This window comes from Chlorocebus sabaeus, chromosome 3, assembly GCF_047675955.1.
Source record: "Chlorocebus sabaeus isolate Y175 chromosome 3, mChlSab1.0.hap1, whole genome shotgun sequence".
NCBI classification, from domain to species: domain Eukaryota; kingdom Metazoa; phylum Chordata; class Mammalia; order Primates; family Cercopithecidae; genus Chlorocebus; species Chlorocebus sabaeus.
This window is the reverse complement of record NC_132906.1, coordinates 38017463-38035973: the sequence shown is the minus strand read 5'-3', so window position 1 is coordinate 38035973 and position 18511 is coordinate 38017463. Positions and strand designations below refer to the sequence as shown.

General features: G+C 36.3%; 1 protein-coding gene across 2 annotated transcripts in view; it reads left to right on the top strand.

Moving 5' to 3' along the window:
* Window positions 1-18511, top strand: part of DIAPH3 (diaphanous related formin 3) — a 506525-nt gene that overhangs the window by 381177 nt on the left and 106837 nt on the right. For both annotated transcript variants that reach the window (XM_073014378.1, XM_073014377.1), the window contains 2 exons: window positions 11237-11332; window positions 11810-11869. In XM_073014378.1, the coding sequence (XP_072870479.1) occupies window positions 11237-11332; window positions 11810-11869 (156 nt within the window). The remainder of the gene's footprint in view (window positions 1-11236; window positions 11333-11809; window positions 11870-18511) is intronic.

Sequence of the window (18511 nt, the reverse complement as noted above, 5' to 3'; positions counted from 1 at the left end):
CTTAGCTGCAAGGGAGCCACAGAGAGAAATTATAGCTTTCCTAGCCTCTGTAGGAAGGAAGGAGAAGGTAGGGAATGAATGTGTTGCACTGACTAATCAGCAATATTTGCTATATTAGTGTACAAGAATAGTCACCAAAATATATATATATATATATATAATTTTTTTTTTTTTTTTTTTTTTTTTTTTTTTTTTAGACGGAGTCTCGCTCTGTAGCCCAGGCTGGAGTGCGGTGGCCGGATCTCAGCTCACTGCAAGCTCCGCCTCCCGGGCTTACGCCATTCTCCAGCCTCAGCCTCCCAAGTAGCTGGGACTACAGGCGCCCGCCACCTTGCCCGGCTAGGTTTTTTTTGTATTTTTTAGTAGAGACGGGGTTTCACCGTATTATCCAGGATGGTCTCGATCTCTTGACCTCGTGATCCACCCGTCTCGGCCTCCCAAAGTGCTGGGATTACAGGCTTGAGCCACCGAGCCCAGCCACCAAAATATTAAAAATATGAATAGCTGATATTTTTTAGGCCTTACATATGGGGGACACTTTGCTGAGGTCTTTATACCTTGCTTAATCTTCCAGTAGTTTTTGAGGATAAATACTATTATTATCCTCATCTTATAGGTATGAGGAGGCACAAGGAGATGGGGTGGTCTTTAAGGAGCACACAGCTGATAAAAGTAAGAAGCAAGATTCAAGTCCAGGAGTTTCACTCTTTAACTTTGCTCTTAGGTGCTCTATTTTAAGGAAAAAAAAAAAAAAAAAAAACTTCCTTTTTTGTGAAATATTCTAATTTTTTCTTCTAACTTAGAAATATATTTAATGAAATTCGTACAAATCATGAAGAATAAGGGGGGAAAAAAAAACCCAGAAATATTAACCTATTGGAGTTTTTTCCCGTAAAATTCCACTTCTTATGGTTGAGCCAGTCACTTAATTACAGTATGAAAGAGAACTGTTCTGATTATCATTTTATCAGTTAAATCCCAGTGAAAATTGGCTTTCTAACTCCCTTGACTCAAATAAATTTTCAGTTTCACATCTGGATTAAGACAAGTTCAAAGACTTTGTTTGAAGTTATTCCTGTCTTTTTGCTGTCTGGTTTAAGTAGTATTTTGAGTTTTGTTCTAGCTGGTTAAAGACTGAACTGGGTTACCAAGAGAAGCCGTATAATCTTTTTCCCAAAAATCTCTATAACCAGAATCATAGAGGAATAATTCATATAATAATGTTAGGGCAGCTATGTGTGTGTGTGTGTGTGCATGTGTGTTTTTTCTTCTAGAATTGGGTTAAACTATAAGCCTGTGAATTTTGTATATCAACTGCACACTTTCAGCCTTTGGGGAAACTGAGCTTTCCTTCCCTAGTCCCATTCCAAATTCCAGGTTGTAATCTTTATGTCACTTACGACTACTGAAGTATTAGAAAATGTCTCTGGGTGTGGTGGCTCATGCCTGTAATCCCAACACTTTGGGAGGCCAAAGCAGGCAGATTGCCTGAGCTCAGGAGTTCAAGACCAGCCTGGGCAACATGGTGAAACCCCATCTCTACTAAAAATACAAAAAATTAGCCAGGCATTGTGGCACATGCCTATAATCCCACTACTCTGGAGGCTGAAGCATGAGAATCACTTGAACCTGGGAGGCAGAGGTTGCCATGAGCTGAGATCGCACCACTTCACTCCAGCCTGGGTGACAGAGCGGTCTGCAAAAAATAATAGTAATATAGGCTAGGAGCGGTGGCTCACGCTTGTAATCCCAGCACTCTGGGAGTCTCAGGCAGGCAGATCATGAGGTCAGGAGATTGAGACCATCCTGGCTAACATGATGAAACCCCATGTCTACTAAAAATACAAAAAATTGGCCTGCTGCGGTGGCGTGCGCCTATAGTCCCAGCTACTCAAGAGGCTGAGACAGAAGAATCGCTTGAACCCGGGAGGCGGAGTTTGTAGTGAGTTGAGATTGTACCACTGCACTCCAGCCTGGGCAACAGAGCAAGACTTCGCCTCTAAATAAATAATAATAATTATTATATATATAGTTGTTTGACTTTAGGAAAGTATGTCAGGAGACAATGGGGAGTAAAAGGAGGAGATATAAAAGCACACACAAAGTAAACACAATGGAAAATGGTCACAGGTTGATAATAGTCATTTCCTCTTAAAAGCACCTTTTCTTATTAGTTTGCCTTGTGCATTACCCTCAGCTCTCCTTTCTTGTCACTACACACTGTCTCCCTAAGAGAGCTCAAGCTCACCATAATATAAGTAAGTAAAATAACAAAGATTCGCTGTTCGTAAGCTCTTAATATGTGCCAGGCACTCTACTGAGCATTGTACGTGATTTATCTCTTTTAATCCTCCCAATATTTTGTGAAATAGGTGCTGTTTTTCTTGCCCTTTCAACATTGAGGGGGAATAGATGAGGGTTTTAGAGACTAAGTAATATGCCCAGTAACACTGATTGTTAGTTGGGGAGCCATTGGTTTGAATCCAAATGGATGAATTCAAAACTTCTGTTCTCTACCACTTTACCATGCTTGTACTGTTTTCTATAGTTTCAGGTATGACCTATGCTTCTAAGTTGAATGTATTAGTATAACCAATTCCTCTTTACCAAGTTTTAAACCTGTGACTCTATCAGCCCTCTAGACACCTTGAATCACTTTGTATTTGTATATCTCATGAACATTTCAACTTAACATATCCAAAATTCAACTAGATCCAACTAATTCTACCACCAAACAAAGACAGTTCTGTACTTGGCAAATGATATCAATATATATACAACCGGCTGAGCCAAATTCCTGGAAATCAACCTTAACTTTATTTCTTTATAATATTCACATCCACACAGACCAAGATTTCTCTATGTCTCCTCCTTTCTCTTTTCTATTTTCACCACTTCTGTAACTTACTTGGGCCCTGCAATCAGTCACATTTTGTCTAGATTTAAATCACTAAACATGCCTCTCAGGTTTGTTTTTTGTTTGTTTTTTGCCTTTAGTCTTGTCTCTTGTCAAAATATTCTTTCTGAAGTAGAAATTTGACCATGTTACTTCCTAGCTTAAAATGACTTCATGACTCCTTTAAAGTCTAAACTCCATAGCATGGTATATTCAGACCTTGGTGAGTCGGCCCTGGCTCTCTCTTCACCTTCACCTCGCAGCATTACCCCTGTTATCTCTTCCTACTCATATCCCTTGCACATTCTTCAAGAATCCCGGCCTTGTACAGCTTTACTGACAGCTTTAGCTGTGTCTTGTCTCTTTTGGCAGCTCTGGCACTCTTAAATCGGTTCTTTAAGTCTCAGGTATTCTGAGTCTTCTGTGACTGCTATTCCTTCTCTCTCTGTCCCATGCTACATGCCCACCACCCTGTACCACATGCTGAATATCTCTGTCGTAATATTCATCCTATCGTGTTGTACCATTTTTACCTGTCTTCCTCCCCTTCTCAGAGGTAAGCACCTTTAGGTCAGGAATCAGCCTCTTCCTTCACATTCTCTTCCTCAGTCATCTTCTTTCCCTTTCAAGAAAATTTTTAACTTTCTTGTATTATCAATGTCTGCAAATTCCTCAATTAAATATAATAGGCTCATAGCGTGATAAAATATTTTCTCCCTCACTCCTCTCAACCTTCTCCCAACTTCCCAGAGGCAATCACTTTTAATTCTTAGTTATTTCTTCTGATATTTATATGTTCCCTATTTCTAGATAATAACATAAACTGTTATGTATCAATTTTTTATTTTAGACATTACTGAGTTCCTGATTTAGTTCCCTAATGCCCTCTCACCACTAATCCACCTTGTGTACCCCTCTTCCTTTACCCCATTGTCTTTCATTATAATTATATCGCAGTTGATGGTCAACAGAATGGCCAGTGTTTATAATATTGGCAGTATGTAAATATACCTCATTTTCTTTATTTTTCTTCTTTTTTTTAACTTTTAAGTTTTTTTTTTTTCTTTACCCTACATTTTAGTAATCCTTGTTTTCTGTCTTAGTTTGTTCCTGCTGTTATAACAAAAACACCCTAGACTGCGTAATTTATAAACAACAGAAATTTATTTCTTGCAGTTCTGAAGGCTGGAAAATACAAGATCATGAGGCCAGCAAATTCTACGCCTGGTGATGGCTCACTCTCTGCTCCATACATGATGTCTTGCTGCTGTGTCCTCACGTGGTGGGAAGAACTAACAGCTTCCTCGAACTCTTTTATAAGGCCACTAATCCCATTCATGAGATTTCTGCCCTCATGACCTAATCACCCCATAAAGATCCTACCTTTTAATACAATTACGTTGGAGATCAAGTCTAACATATTCAGACTGCAGCATTTCCTATGGGACAATCTAGGTTTTGCAAATGGTCTGACACAATAGATTTGCTATCAGTTCCATGGCCATTACTCTGTCCCATGGCCCAGTTTCCTCCCATGTGATCCGTGTGATCTGAACTGGCTGCTCTGAGACTGGGACATCCTGGGAATTCCTTTTGCCACTTTGCTTTCTTGTCCCTTGTCCTTTTCTGGATGCCATGTTTTCCTCTTTCTTACTCTTTTATCCCTCTTGTTTTGGTTTTGCAAAAGCACATCTTGCAGTCTCTTTCTAAGACGGCATGTATAGACACTCGCATGTTTGAAAAATGTCCATTTCCTATCCTCGTCCAATTAACAACATAATCGTTTCTTCACTGGAAATAATTTCACTTCAGAATTTGGGAACCGTTTCTTGCCTATCTTTTGCAATTCAAGGTTACCATTGAGAAATCCAGTCCTAGTCTTATTTCCTTCCTATGTATTTGACCTGTTTTCATTTGTTTACTTGCTTTCAGCATTCTAGAACTTTTAGGATCTTCTTTGCATCCTTAGTTATCTAAAATTTCAGTGCTGTACCTTGGCTGAAGAAAATAGAATAAGGAAAGAGAGTTCCTACTGGATCACTGACTTTTTTCTCCTGTCCTTTAAATTTAGGTGGTTTCCAAGATGCCACCTCTCTTTATTCAGGCATTTACTTTTCCAAAGTGCTGAATGAGTATTTTTTACAATATGGAAATTACTTCCAAAAATACTACCCACGTTTTTGTCTGAATTTGAGGCCACAATTTCCAGCTGTCTTCCAGAAGTTATCTGGAGGTCCTTGCTAGCACCTTCCATTAACATGTACAAAAGGAAACTCATTATATTTTCCAATCTTTGTTCGCCATCAAAATCAAAAATATTTAAATTTCATATTTTCTTTTCCACCAGCCATAGGCTGCAGAGATCTCAGACATGTCCTTAGCAGCTCCGCCCTCTTTCGGTTCCTAAGACCTATTGATTCCACTTTAGAAATGTCCTTAACTCTCCCTTCTCCATTTCCTTTGACACTGTGCAGTTTTTAAAAATATCATTTACAAATTAAGATGATACATTATTCAGATATAGAAAGCTTTGACTTTTGCAGTTAGTCTATTTAAGAGTTTTCTCAGCAGGGGAGAAACTATAAATATTTTTAATATAAATTATAGCTGGAGAAATTGAATTCTGCTCCACAAGAAAAACTGACTAATTTTAACTTCTCTGGTCTGTGTTAGAATATTGTAAATATAAATCATTTAAACACCTTACCACACCTCATTTTTTGTTTTTATTCATACTTTTTGCCTTCGTACCTGTTATTCCTTTTGCCAAGAATGCTATTCCCTCCCCAATCCCTAACATGAGTAACTCCTGCTTATTCTTCAAGTCATCATTCACTAGGAAGCTGTACATCTCCAGTAACTCATATATACACTTTTTTTGCTTATGAGAGCAGAAATGCTTTCGTGTTTACCCTTGGGGCCTAGGTATCTTGGTGCCTAGTAACATCCTGGCACACAGTACCATATGCATCGGTCTTAGGTATCTTTAGTGCCTAGTAACATCCTGGCACACAGTACCATATGCCAGGTGAACATGTGTTGGTTGAATGTTCTAAATGCATTTTTAACATTTGGAAGAACATCTTCTTCATATGTCCCCATATTACACTTTGGTTTATTTCAAGAGTCTGTTTGTACTTCAAGTCAGAGTTTTTCTTAGAAATGATGTTATACCTAATGAAGAACATAATAGAATACACTCTAAAAGACTTCCTTCGGCCGTGCGTGTTGACTTATGCCTGTAATCCCAGCACTTTGGGAAGCCTAGTGCTTCCCATGTGATCCGTGTGATCTGAACTGGCTGCTCTGAGACTGGGACATCCTGGGAATTCCTTTTGCCACTTTGCTTTCTTGTCCCTTGTCCTTTTCTGGATGCCATGTTTTCCTCTTTCTTACTCTTCTACCCCTCTTGTTTTGGTTTTGCAAAAGCACATCTTGCAGTCTCTTTCTAAGACGGCATGTATAGACACTCACATGTTTGAAAAATGGCAGATCACCTGAGGTCAGGAGTTCGAGACCAGCCTGGCCAACATGGTGAAACCCTGTCTCTAGTAAAAATGCAAAAATTAGCTGGGCGTGGTGGTGCACACCTGTAATCCCAGCTACTTGGGAGGCTGAGACTGGAGAATCACTTGAACCCAGGAGGCAGAGGTTGCAGTGAGCTGAGGTCATACCACTGCACTGCAGTCTGGGTGACAAGCAAGACTCCATCTCAAAAAAAAAAAAAAGACTTCCTTCATTTGTAATATATCTAAAGCAGTTCTTGAAACATTTAATAATAAGCGGGCATTTCATACATGTCCTATAATTTACTATGGATTTTATCTGTGAATTTGTTTCCCTATATTTTTATAACACTTAGCAATTTACCAAGTGCTTTCATTTGTATTTTCTCATTTGATTCCCTCATTAACCCTAGACAGGTATTGTCTGTATTGCATATGTCAGGAATGATTATGTAAATAATAGTCTAGTGTCTCACAGGTAGTTAGTTGAAAGCTTAGACTAGAATGCAGGTTGTTTTACTTCATTATTATATTCTTCCCCTTATGCATGTGAGAGTGAAGGCCAAAAATAGCCATCTGCTTTGGGGGATGACAGCAGGGGTAGAGGTTCCAGGTGGACAGTGATGGACAAGAGAAAGAATGTTTGTAGAGAATCACAGGCAGTTGCCTTTAGCCAAATAATAGGTTGTGATGGTTGGAAGTAAGAGGTAAGATTAGAAACACAATTGAAGTCATTGTTGGGGTAAGAATAAGAGTTTGGACTTTGTCAGAATCCATTTGAGTGAAAAAAAGAAAATTAAAAATAAAAATGAAAAAAAGAGTTGGGACTTTATATTGTAAGAACTGAGATATACTGAAACTTTGTGACTGGGGGAACTGAAGATCATTTCTGCTGTTGGACTTCCTTGTCAGCAATGCATGGGCTGAATTAGGGATAAACTGGAAGCAAGGTGACTAGGCACCTCATGCAGTATTCCAGGTAAAAAATAATTCAATTCTGTTCTACCAACATAAAGTGTAGTTAGAAAAGGAACAGCAGATTAGTTCAGGAGATAATGGGGAGTTTCAATCTATAATATTTGACAACTACATAGATGTATGAGACAAGGGAAAAGGAAGAAAGAAAGCTGTGTTGTTTAGAATGGTGGCGGGAATGTACTCCCATCTCTTCCCTAGACCCCTGTCCATCTATGACCTTTATTCTCCTGCATAACCAACCCTTCCAGCTGACCATCTTAGTTAAGTTAGTCAACATATATTTAGCTAATTTAGCCAGCATATATTTGTTGAACACTCTCTATGTAATAGTTGCATTTTGCCAGGTGTTGAAGATAAATGAAATCTATAATCCCTGCCCTCAGTGAGCTCACGATTTAGTGGTAGAAACAGTCACATAAACAATATAACATTGTAAAAAATTTATTGTTATATGTATTACAGACCACTGGGACACAGAGGGGCACCTAGTTAGGTCACATGGGTTAGGAAAGGATTCTCAGTTCTCTGTTTTGAAGGAAGGGTAAGAGCTAGCTTGGTGAAGACAGTGAGTCAGATGTTCTGTGTAGATACAATAGCATATTCAAAGGCATGAAGTAATAAACATGAGACTGTGTAAGTTGCTTTGTGAGCCTAAAGCTGTGAGTCTAAGAACAATGAGATTATTCTAGTGAACCATAATACAATTATCACACTCTGATAACTTAACATTGGTACAATGTAATTATCTGATATCCAGTTATATTAAAATTTCTCCAGTTATCCCAATAACGTCATGTATAACTTCTTCCAATTCAGGAGCTAATCAGGGACTCCTCTATACTTAGTTGTCATGTCTCTTTAGTCTCCTTTAATCCAGAATAGTTCTCTAGCCTTTTCTTCTCTCTTTCTCTGTTTCTTCCTCTCTTTATCTTTCATGATATTGATACATTTTTAGATCCTAGGCCAATTGTGTCACAGAATGTCCCTCACTTTGGATTTGTATGATTGTTGCCTCACATTCAGATTCAAGTTCAATATTTTTGTGCAAAGTGCTACACAGAGATAAGTTGTGCATCACTTCAGGAGGCAATTGCTATCAGCATATTCCACATTATTGGTAATGTCAAATTTGATTATTTGGATAAGGTGGTATCTACCAAATTTCTCTATATCCTGTTCCTCCACATCCTTACACACAATAGTTTTTGAAGCCATTGATGACTCCTGCCTGAATCATTTCTTACTACGTGAATTGTGGTGAATTTTGTATTTCCCCTCATGTCTTTGACATCTATTAGTTGATGCTTTTCTTTAAAGAGGAACTCTCCTTCCTACATTTTTATTACTATGTAATTTTTAGTATCACTATGGATGCATGATTCTTTTTTCCCCAATGTGCAAGAATCCCATTCCCATCATTATTTATTTGATATTCAGTTGTCCTAAATTTGGCCAAGGCAATGTTTCAATCTGGCTTCTCTGTCTTTTCAACATATCACTATCTATTTTTGAGCACTTTCTTATTTTCTGTCACAACAATATGTTTCTGACTCATTTCACACTTTTCTTGGCCTCAGTTCTAGAATCAGCCATTTCTGTAAGCATTGTCATTCCTTTTAGGGAGTAATGGTATGTAGAAACCAAGATCTGAGGGAGAGAGAGGTAATTGGAAACCAAGATTTTAGGGCTAGTAATGGTAGCTAGAAACCAAGATCCAAATGTTCATTGATACTACTATAGTGTTACAGGAAAAGGGTTTTGTTTGTTTGTTTTGTTTTTTTAAGCCTTGAGTTTACATTAATACCTATAAATCCAATCCAACCCTTCATGGTTCTTTTTCTCCAATTCCATATTTCCATTTTCTTTCCCACAGTGAGCACATCAGCACATTTACACATCTGCTCTACCCTTTATACACACACAATAGTCTCAGAATCACTACATCAATACCACTACCAACAACAAATTTAAGAAGAAAGTTCACATTTTCTTTATAGATTTTCCCCTTAAACTTTATGCTGTTAAAGTATTCAAAAGTTACTTGGGTTTATTCTTTTTTCCCCTCCTTTATAATTAATGCTATCAATTTGAAAACATGTTTATTTGTTTCTATTTGATTTCAGTACTAGGATTTTTTTTCAATCTCATGACTGCTTGAAAAAGATTTAAAATTTTAATTTTAGATTTAGAAATGTTTTCTTTTTCTTTTACTACCGTAAATATTTGACATTGCCTGCAGTTTTTAAGGAAAAAATATAGTTGAATTTGAATATAAATTTTCAAATAGCTACTTATTTAACTGTCTGAAATATTTAATGTATTTTAGTTAAAATAGCCATCAAATCACTTAGAATTACATTTACTGTAAATTAACAACTTCCAAATATTCTATTTATCACCCACCTTTTTTGATAACACCTACAAGGTTTAGTACTGTTCTAAAAATATGAAACAGCAGCAGATGGAAAAGTGGCTGATACATATTTATATTTATATATCTGTTTATAAACTGTAAATGAGTATGTTATTTGTATTCTACTGCATTCACTTTTCATCTTTGTAAAGGAATTGTGTATGAAAATGGAAAAAATAAATAAAAAGTTCGAAGGAAAATAGCTTTCCATTATTTTAAATGTAGCAGTATACCGGCCATACAATTTCATAAAGAATACCTGCAAGTTACCTTGTCTGGTCAGACAAAAAATCCTTAGTGTTCCCTTGAATTTGGTTTGGGCCAGTAGTTCCTTTGAAACTTTTTCTCCTGCTTTCTTTGAATACTATTTAACACTGATAACTATAAATACTTAAAAATATTACAGGCATAATCTGTTCTTTGTAGAGATAATTGGCTCTATATCCATGTCTTTCGTTAATTATATACAAGATATCAATTTAAAGTAATCTTAATGGAATGCAGTCCTTTTTAGAGAGCCTCTTTTGATTTATTTTTCATTATAGAAGATAAATTTATACATTCTGTAAAATTTTGTAGTGATTGTTCTGTGTCACCTCAAGTCAGGGGATGATTATCTTCTGATATGAAAAATCAATTGTTGGAAGCATGTTCACAAAAGTTAGCATGGAAATATAATTTGATAAGTTTAGACAGCAGAATATCAGTAACAACAAAAACGCTCTCCGGGCCTTGCGTGGTGACTCACGCCTGTAATCCCAGCACTTTGGGAGTCTGAGGCAGGCAGATCATGGGGTCAGGAGATTGAGACCATTCTGACTAACATGGTGAAACCTCATCTCTACTAAAAATTTGAAAAATTATCTGGGCGTGGTGGCGGGCACCTGTAGTCCTAGCTACTCAGGAGGCTGAGCAGGAGAACAGTGTGAACCTGGGAGGTGGAGCTTACAGTGAGCAGAGATTGCACCACTGCACTCCAGCCTGGGCAACAGAGCGAGACTGCGTCTCAAAAAAAAAAGAAAAAAGAAAAAAAAAACACTCTCCTATACCTAGTTGACTTTAGAATATAGGATGATGCCTTGAAAATAGCTCATTTCTACAAAGGAAATGTGATTTATGATAACTGAAGACTCAAACATGACTAGAACCACATTCCATTTAAGGTAATTATGCTGTTGGACTATAAAAGCAGTGCTCTGAAGTGAATCAGTGGAACTCGGTCCTCTTTAGTGCACAGTAACATAGGACTAATGAGGCCCTTCTCATTAAAAGATAGTTGATTTATGAGAGAGTTAAAGTCCTGTCTTATTTTGAAATTGCTAGCTTAGTCCCGGCATCTGATCTTTTTTCTCCCTACCATCACCATCACCAGTTTCTGTGGAGCTTTGACATTGCTATGGTAACCCTGAGGGCTGATGGAATTCCCTGCATCTCTTTTCACAGAGGGTGATGAGACAGGAGTGATGGATAATCTGCTGGAGGCCTTGCAGTCCGGGGCTGCCTTCCGCGACAGAAGAAAAAGGACACCGATGCCGAAAGGTGAACCCTATATTTGTTTCATGCTACTTTCTAGGGAGCTATCACAGAGAAAGAACCTGTTTTTCTCATTCTTTTAAAGTCATGTGTCAAGAATGCAGTGCCGTGGGCAACAACTGTTCAGAAGTTTCCTAAGTTTGCTTAATCCCTTGCACAGACAAATGTCAGAGAGAGATGCATTCCAGTTGGCCGATGTCAGTAGCACATTAACAAATCAATGCACTGAACCTAGAAAATCCTGATTAGTGTGACAAGTCTCATCTAAAGAACCATATGTACCTTATCCCAGTGGAGTTTACAGTAGCATAATTAAATGGGAAGTAAAAGTCATAACATTATTGCTTCAAGTATTTCAGGGTATTGAAGCATTACTTTGCTGCCAGAAATACTTAACCTTGGAAAAAAGTATATCTAATACTGTTTTCCTTCTTGAGATGCGTAGACCTCTATATTAAGTTTATTTTATATATTTTTTAACAGATGTTCGGCAGAGTCTCAGTCCAATGTCTCAGAGGCCTGTTCTGAAAGTTTGTAACCATGGTAATAAACCGTATTTATAAATTGCACGTTCTTCTTATCTACTTTTATCCTATTGATCTGTGATTTTAGTAGACTGCTGTGAAATTCTCAAGTTTCAATATAACTAAAATAGTAAAAATGTGTGCATGTACATATTTGCTATGAGATTGTGTACTCGTATTTTTCATCCTTATATTATTGCCTTGAGGTTGTGTCTTAAGTTCTTCTATCAGGTCTTTAGTGAATTTTTTATTATTATAATTATCTGAAGTTAACGTTCAATCATTGCTCATCAGTGTTATCCAAGGCACTCTTTTTCATAACACTTTTTAAAATAGTGGACTTACTATAAGTCAAGATACAATTTGAAGTATTGAATCTGTCATCTGTTTTAATCTCCCACATTCACCAGTGTAGTTAGAAATACCTTAACTGGCATTTTGGCAAAATCATAAACGTAGATGAGCTTCATGTGGTATTATTGTGGAAGGATGTGATAAAATCACTAGAGAAGGTGAATTAACTTAGTCTCTGATATTCATCTAAGATGGACTCCTCTCAAAAATCTCTAACCAGTCCTCCATGCCCAACCTCATAGAACTCTCTGCTCTGTTCAGGGTACCATTTCATGTTGATTGGGTTTTATTTGCTTTGGTTCTTTTCCCTCTGTGTTATGTCCTTGGGTCCTGCCTACCTTCCACAGTCAAAACACATTCATTGATTGTGAGTGCTGTTTTTCAGAATGAGATTGTCACTAATGTTTGCCAGATTTATAAATGTAAAAAAACTTGACAGATTTTGTACGATGGCTGCAGATGAGTTAAGTAGAATTATTAACATGTGACTGAGAGAAAAACCTGTGCCAATTTCTAGGGAAGCCTAAAATAATTATGAGGTAAATAAGAAAAAGACATGGATGTAATTATCTTTTAATAGGTATGTGGATCCTTACTGCTTAAGGTAAAGTATATATAGTAGGTGCTTAAAAAATGACAGTAAAGGTAAAAATATACTGCAGTCTCTTAAATAGATCTTTTTTGTGTTTTGTCTTGCCTTTCTCTTGTATAGCAATACAAACAGGAAGAGTTGGAATAAGTCAGAGAAGTTCACTGTGAATAATTAAGTAATTCCTAAATTTAGGGTTATGATTTAGAGCCATTGTGACATATTTTACAATGGCAAAACCTGTAGAGAGGAGAACTATCCTGATCTTAGGATTATTTTGTATTATCTATGAATAAATGGAAACCCAGAGAGGCTGAAAACTTCCTAAGAGTACAGAGCTGGTTAGTGACACAGCTGTGACCAGAATATAGTTCCAATTCCTATTGTATTTCTTTCTTGATTTTGTATATGTACTTCAGTTATTTTTTATTATTATTAACAAGATAATCAACTCAGCCCCCATTTTAAGTCATTAACAAAGAGCCACAGCCAAACACAATGATTGTGATATGATTAATGATATGCATATACCATTCTACAGTTAACTTAAAATATATATTTTTAGATACTATTTGGGGCAAAATTAGTTCAGATAACTTTGTACACTGGTCTTGGAGAACTCAGCCTTGTGACTATAATATTAGTAAAATGTCTGGGATATAATGTCTCAGATGCAATTACTTATAAATTGTGATGTTTCTGTTTATTATATATATAGCAGATGAGCATTGCATTTTTATAAAGCTAATATGTACTGGCTTAAGTTCTAAGGCTGTTGTGATAATTAAGCTAGTAGATTATACAGCAAGCCAAACAAGATATATCAAAAAGATCAAACTCTCTGTTCTAATATAAATGTGATGGGTTCCTACATTTTTAGAAATTATTTTCTATTCATATTTCTGTTGTGTTTTCCCTTCATATTTCTAACCAAGTAGAAAGAAATCCAAATGACCAAATTTATCTTAAGAATTGTGTGTATGTAGATTTATTGGACTAGATGTTGAAAAATGCAGGATTTGGTTAAGGAAAATGTCTTCATTGAAAAAAGTCTAGTGATTGTTTTTACTATGGGATGACATTTTGGAGTTCATTGTGTAATCTATTTCTAAAAACTACTTTGTTTTCATTGAAAATACTAACCCTACGACTGAACTATGTGATTGAAATGTAAGATTGAACTTATTTTTAAATTTGCTTTTATATACTGAAAAGAAAATTGATGTATAATATTTATATTTTCTACAAGTATATATTGTTGATATTGATCTCATAACTTATTTTTAAAGATATAAAAGATTTTCTACAGCTATTTGAAATTCATTTATAGGCTATGTAAAATAATAATAATATTATTAATAAGCTAATGTTGACTGAGATATTTGGCTTACTAAATGCCAAGCACTATGATGAATGTCTTATGCATATTACCCTTTTAACCTTCTCAAATATTTCTCTCAGAGAGTCAATATTTTTATCTCCATTTCATAGTTGAAACCAGTCAAATATTAAGCAGGTCTAATAACTTGTTTAAGGGCATGTAGTCAAATTTTGAATGCATGCCTGTCTGACTTCAGAGTCTAAGTTGTTAATTTCTTTGCCATGCCATACTCTTAACATAACTGCTTGAATCCATGTCTAATTCACTTCCCATCCATGAGCTAATGACTTATGTGCGTACTTCTTTTAGCTTGTAACATAAAGTTGATCAATTGAGACACAGCCTCTCAGATGTTCTCCAGCCTCTGGTGTGCCTCATCTCTTCTTCCCAAATTTAACCACTAGATAGCACTGTTTTCCTAGTCTGAGGTTTAGATTATGAAAATAATCTAGAATTAATTATGACCACTTTTTATTTCTTTTAATAAAGTCAGTATTAAAACATTTATGTTAATTTTAATAAACCTATGCTCTGTTAGAAATATTGTAGAAGACTTGGGTAAAAAATAGATATCCAAAGCCCAAATTTGAGTTTATTAGCTGCAGTTTTAATTTTTTATTGTCTGTATATCTTTTGCTGTCTGTGTATTGTCTGTGCTTTCTTAAATCAAAGCTATAGTCTCAGACTTCTTAGGTTTCTTTTTATATATAGAGAGCATCTTTTATCTCAGAATAGAAAAAAAAAAAAAATCTGCTGAAGTATCCTCCTGGTTGTTGGGGCTAAAATGTCCCTATATGTATTTTAGCAAACTGACCTCAATCATTCTAACTTCAGTGAACTTCAGAAGCAGACGTCTCATGCACTGAATCATCCAGCCTTTGTGATGTGGTCCAAACATCTACCAAAAACACTTTAGTTACAAGTTGTACCTGTTCTCTTTTGCTTTGGCTGTAAAGCCACAGGCAGAAATTAAGTATGTGCTAATCTTTATTTATTAAGCAAAATTTATTAAGCAGTTGCTAGGCACTTAAGATTTATAGATACCTTCTAAGAATGCACTATCTAGTTGAAAGACAGACTAGTAATAATTGCCCTACTTGTGGTAAATGCCAGGTTAGAGGTAACACAAAAAATTTTGGCAAGAAAGTCAGAAAGACTGATCCAGACTTCATGAGGACAGTTTAGAGTTGGCTTCTAGAAAGGATCTGAAATGCAAGCTGAGACTTGAAGGATGAATAGAAATGAGGCCAAAACCCAAGGACAAGAGTGAGCCTAGCAGCAGCAGCAGCAGCAGTAGCATGTATGCACTTTTTCAGGAGGTCCTTTCTGAACCCCAGTCTGAACCTTGTAGAACTGTACATTCTGGTGACACCCTAGTCTTCCCATTTTATAATACATACTGTCCTGAAGATGTTTTTATTCAATGTCTGTCACACTACTCATGAGTTTCATCAGAGTGGAAATAAGGCATAAAGGAGCATATCTGTCTTGTTGACTGCTGTAACCCCAATACTTAGCTGGATTGGTATCAGGCATATAAGTGTTTATAAGAATGTGTTGAATGAACAGACATGTTTATGTTTATACTTGAATGGAACTATTAATGTATATATTAAGGAGAAAAATCAAATCTCTTAATGTCACCCAAATAAGTGGAATTTGATGTGCCAGTTGCTAAAGTTCCAGCTGTGAAGACAGTTAACCACTTCCCATCTCCTCCCTTTAAGTTATCTATCATCAAAAGGAGATATTTGATTGTTTGGTCTATGCATAGCTTCAAAGAGTTGTTGGATCAGATGTAGGGGAGGTTCGATTTTGATTGGGTTACTCACTTCTTAGAAGTGGAGGGCTACTTATTAAATATCTGTCACGTAGTCAAGCAAAGTGTGGCAACATTAAAACAAAAGAACGTATTTGTTGATGAGTACAGGGCATTATCTATTTTCTTTATTCAACACAGTCCAAACTTAAAGATTTTCTGTAGTCTACAGAAAATAGTAAAATTCCTTCTTTTAAATCAAGATAATTAAAATATTTGTTACTGCATTTTAATAAATATCATACTATGGGGTTTGAGTGTTGAGAAATCAGCTGGCCAGTTTAAAATAAAGTACCAGATGGGGAAGAAGTATATTGCGAGTCTGACACCATGCCAAGAAATTTGGACTGTTGAGGTTTTTGAGCATGAAAATGATAGGTCCCCATAGTTTGTATGGAACTAAAGTGTAAGTGAGAAGGAGGGATTGAAAGGACTTCATGGCAAACTCTGTGCCAATATGAATCAGCTGCTAGGGATGGTGGAAAAGTCAAAGAGGGGAAGACAAAAAAAGTCAAAAGGAAAGAAGCCCAGCCTAGAGCTCTAGGTTAAGACACCTTCACAGATAATTGCTAATAATTCATAAGCAAGTGAGTTATCTAAAGGAGAATCTTTAAAACAAAAGAATGGCAAGTTAAGGCCTGAACCTTAGGAATGGTGTCAGGTGAGTAATGAAGTGAAGGAGAAGCAGAAAAGAGATCAAGAAGTTGGGAGGAATTATGCAGTGGTGGAGCCTATACAATGAAGGTTGAAAGAAGACTTTGATTTTCTCATTTGTTTTTCTTTTCTTGATTGTTTTCTTTGTAACCTCTGGTATACCACTGAGTGACTAGTGTTTTTCAGGATACATTTATTCCTACTCTCCTAGGGACTTCCCTTCCTCTGTACGCTCCGTAAACTCTCTGTAAAACTTCTGTGACAAAGGCTCCACAGATGTGAATTGTTGAACCACACCTTATGCTGCATCTGCCTGCAGTTTGTTTGCATCCTCATTAGGTGGTTGTCTTTTCATAAGTGGTACAGTGGGATTTTTTTTCCAGTTAAATGGATAGAGAGTAATCAGAAAGAATTCTATAAACTATATGCAATTAAAACCCCTAATGATAAAACTATTTAACTGTGACAAAATAAGATAAAACATAATCAAAATTTTAGGCAAACAAGTATTATGCATTTTTAGAGAGCATCCATAACCTAAACAAAATCTTGCTATATTATCTTTACACTAAATCAATTCTTAATAGCCTTAATTTGGATTTGATTATCTATTTTTACTCTTCCACTTATATATGGCACTTTGAGAGATTTTTATAGAAATAAGATTGTATTGCCTCCAGGCACAGCTGCTCTGCCACTCTAAGATTTGAAGTCAGAGTTAAATGTGAAGCTGGTTAGATATCTTTAAATTAGCATATTTTTCTAAGGGAGGCACACAAGACAGGCTTCATTGTTGATATATCAAAACTCCATATAGAGCCACCTCTCCCCCATCCCCAATCCACTCTATCTTGGGTCGCCTTGTTTCTTGACCTGCCTTTTCTCAAACAGCAAGAGTTTGTCTTGTGGCAGAATTAGGAAATTTCTAAGGTTTCCATTGGTGTCTACTGAGCACTAACTGCCTTAAATCTTCTTTGGAAACAATGAGGACAACTCTATCGAAGTAGTGAATGAGTGAATGTTGACAACTCTATCAAAGTAGTAAATGTTGACAACTACCATTTTCATTTATTTTCACTGTATCTTATTTTGAAGTAGAAAGAGCATAAGGAACAATATATTAAAATTACTTGATTTTCTAAATGTCATTGGCCTATTTTCTTGAGAGTATTTTTTGTTCTTTTCTTGATGAACTTATGCCTGCCAAATAACCTAAGAAAGGGAGCTATTAAAATACTAATTGTTTTTGACACCCTTACACTTGGGCTTTCATGCAGAATCACATGCTACCTGTAGCTGTCAAAAGACTTAAATATTTTTTAAGGAGATTTTTCTAGGCCAGGAATGTAAAATAATTTGGATGATTTCACAACTTATTCAAACATCAGTCTCTAATATTTACCATGTAGTCAAGCAAAAGGCAGAACAGACTCAGCAGGGCTCCCGCCTAGGTAAGGATGCCCTGTGGGTAGACAGGAAAGGCTCTTCTTATCTAATTTATAGTCAGGGCAGGACAACCTTTTGGCATAGTCATTATCAAACAGACTCTTAAGCATGAACAGGTTAGAAAAGTCTCAAGTAGTGAAGACTTCAAGTTGTTTTAAAGGGACATTTATGCAAGAAATAGCAAATGTCTTTCATTTAATGAGCATTCACAAATGTATGCTGAAGGCTGGAATAAATTTAGTGAGAAGGAGATAAAGAACTGTATTGTATAAGGAAAGTAATGTCCTTGACTTCCCTGAAATGGTTGTTATGATTAATATGTCTCTTGTTCTGCTTGTGTTCCATAGTGGACTCTAATTATTATGATCTTTTTAAATTGTTTGCCCATTCTGAATCTCTCCCTTTCCTCGTAGCAGAA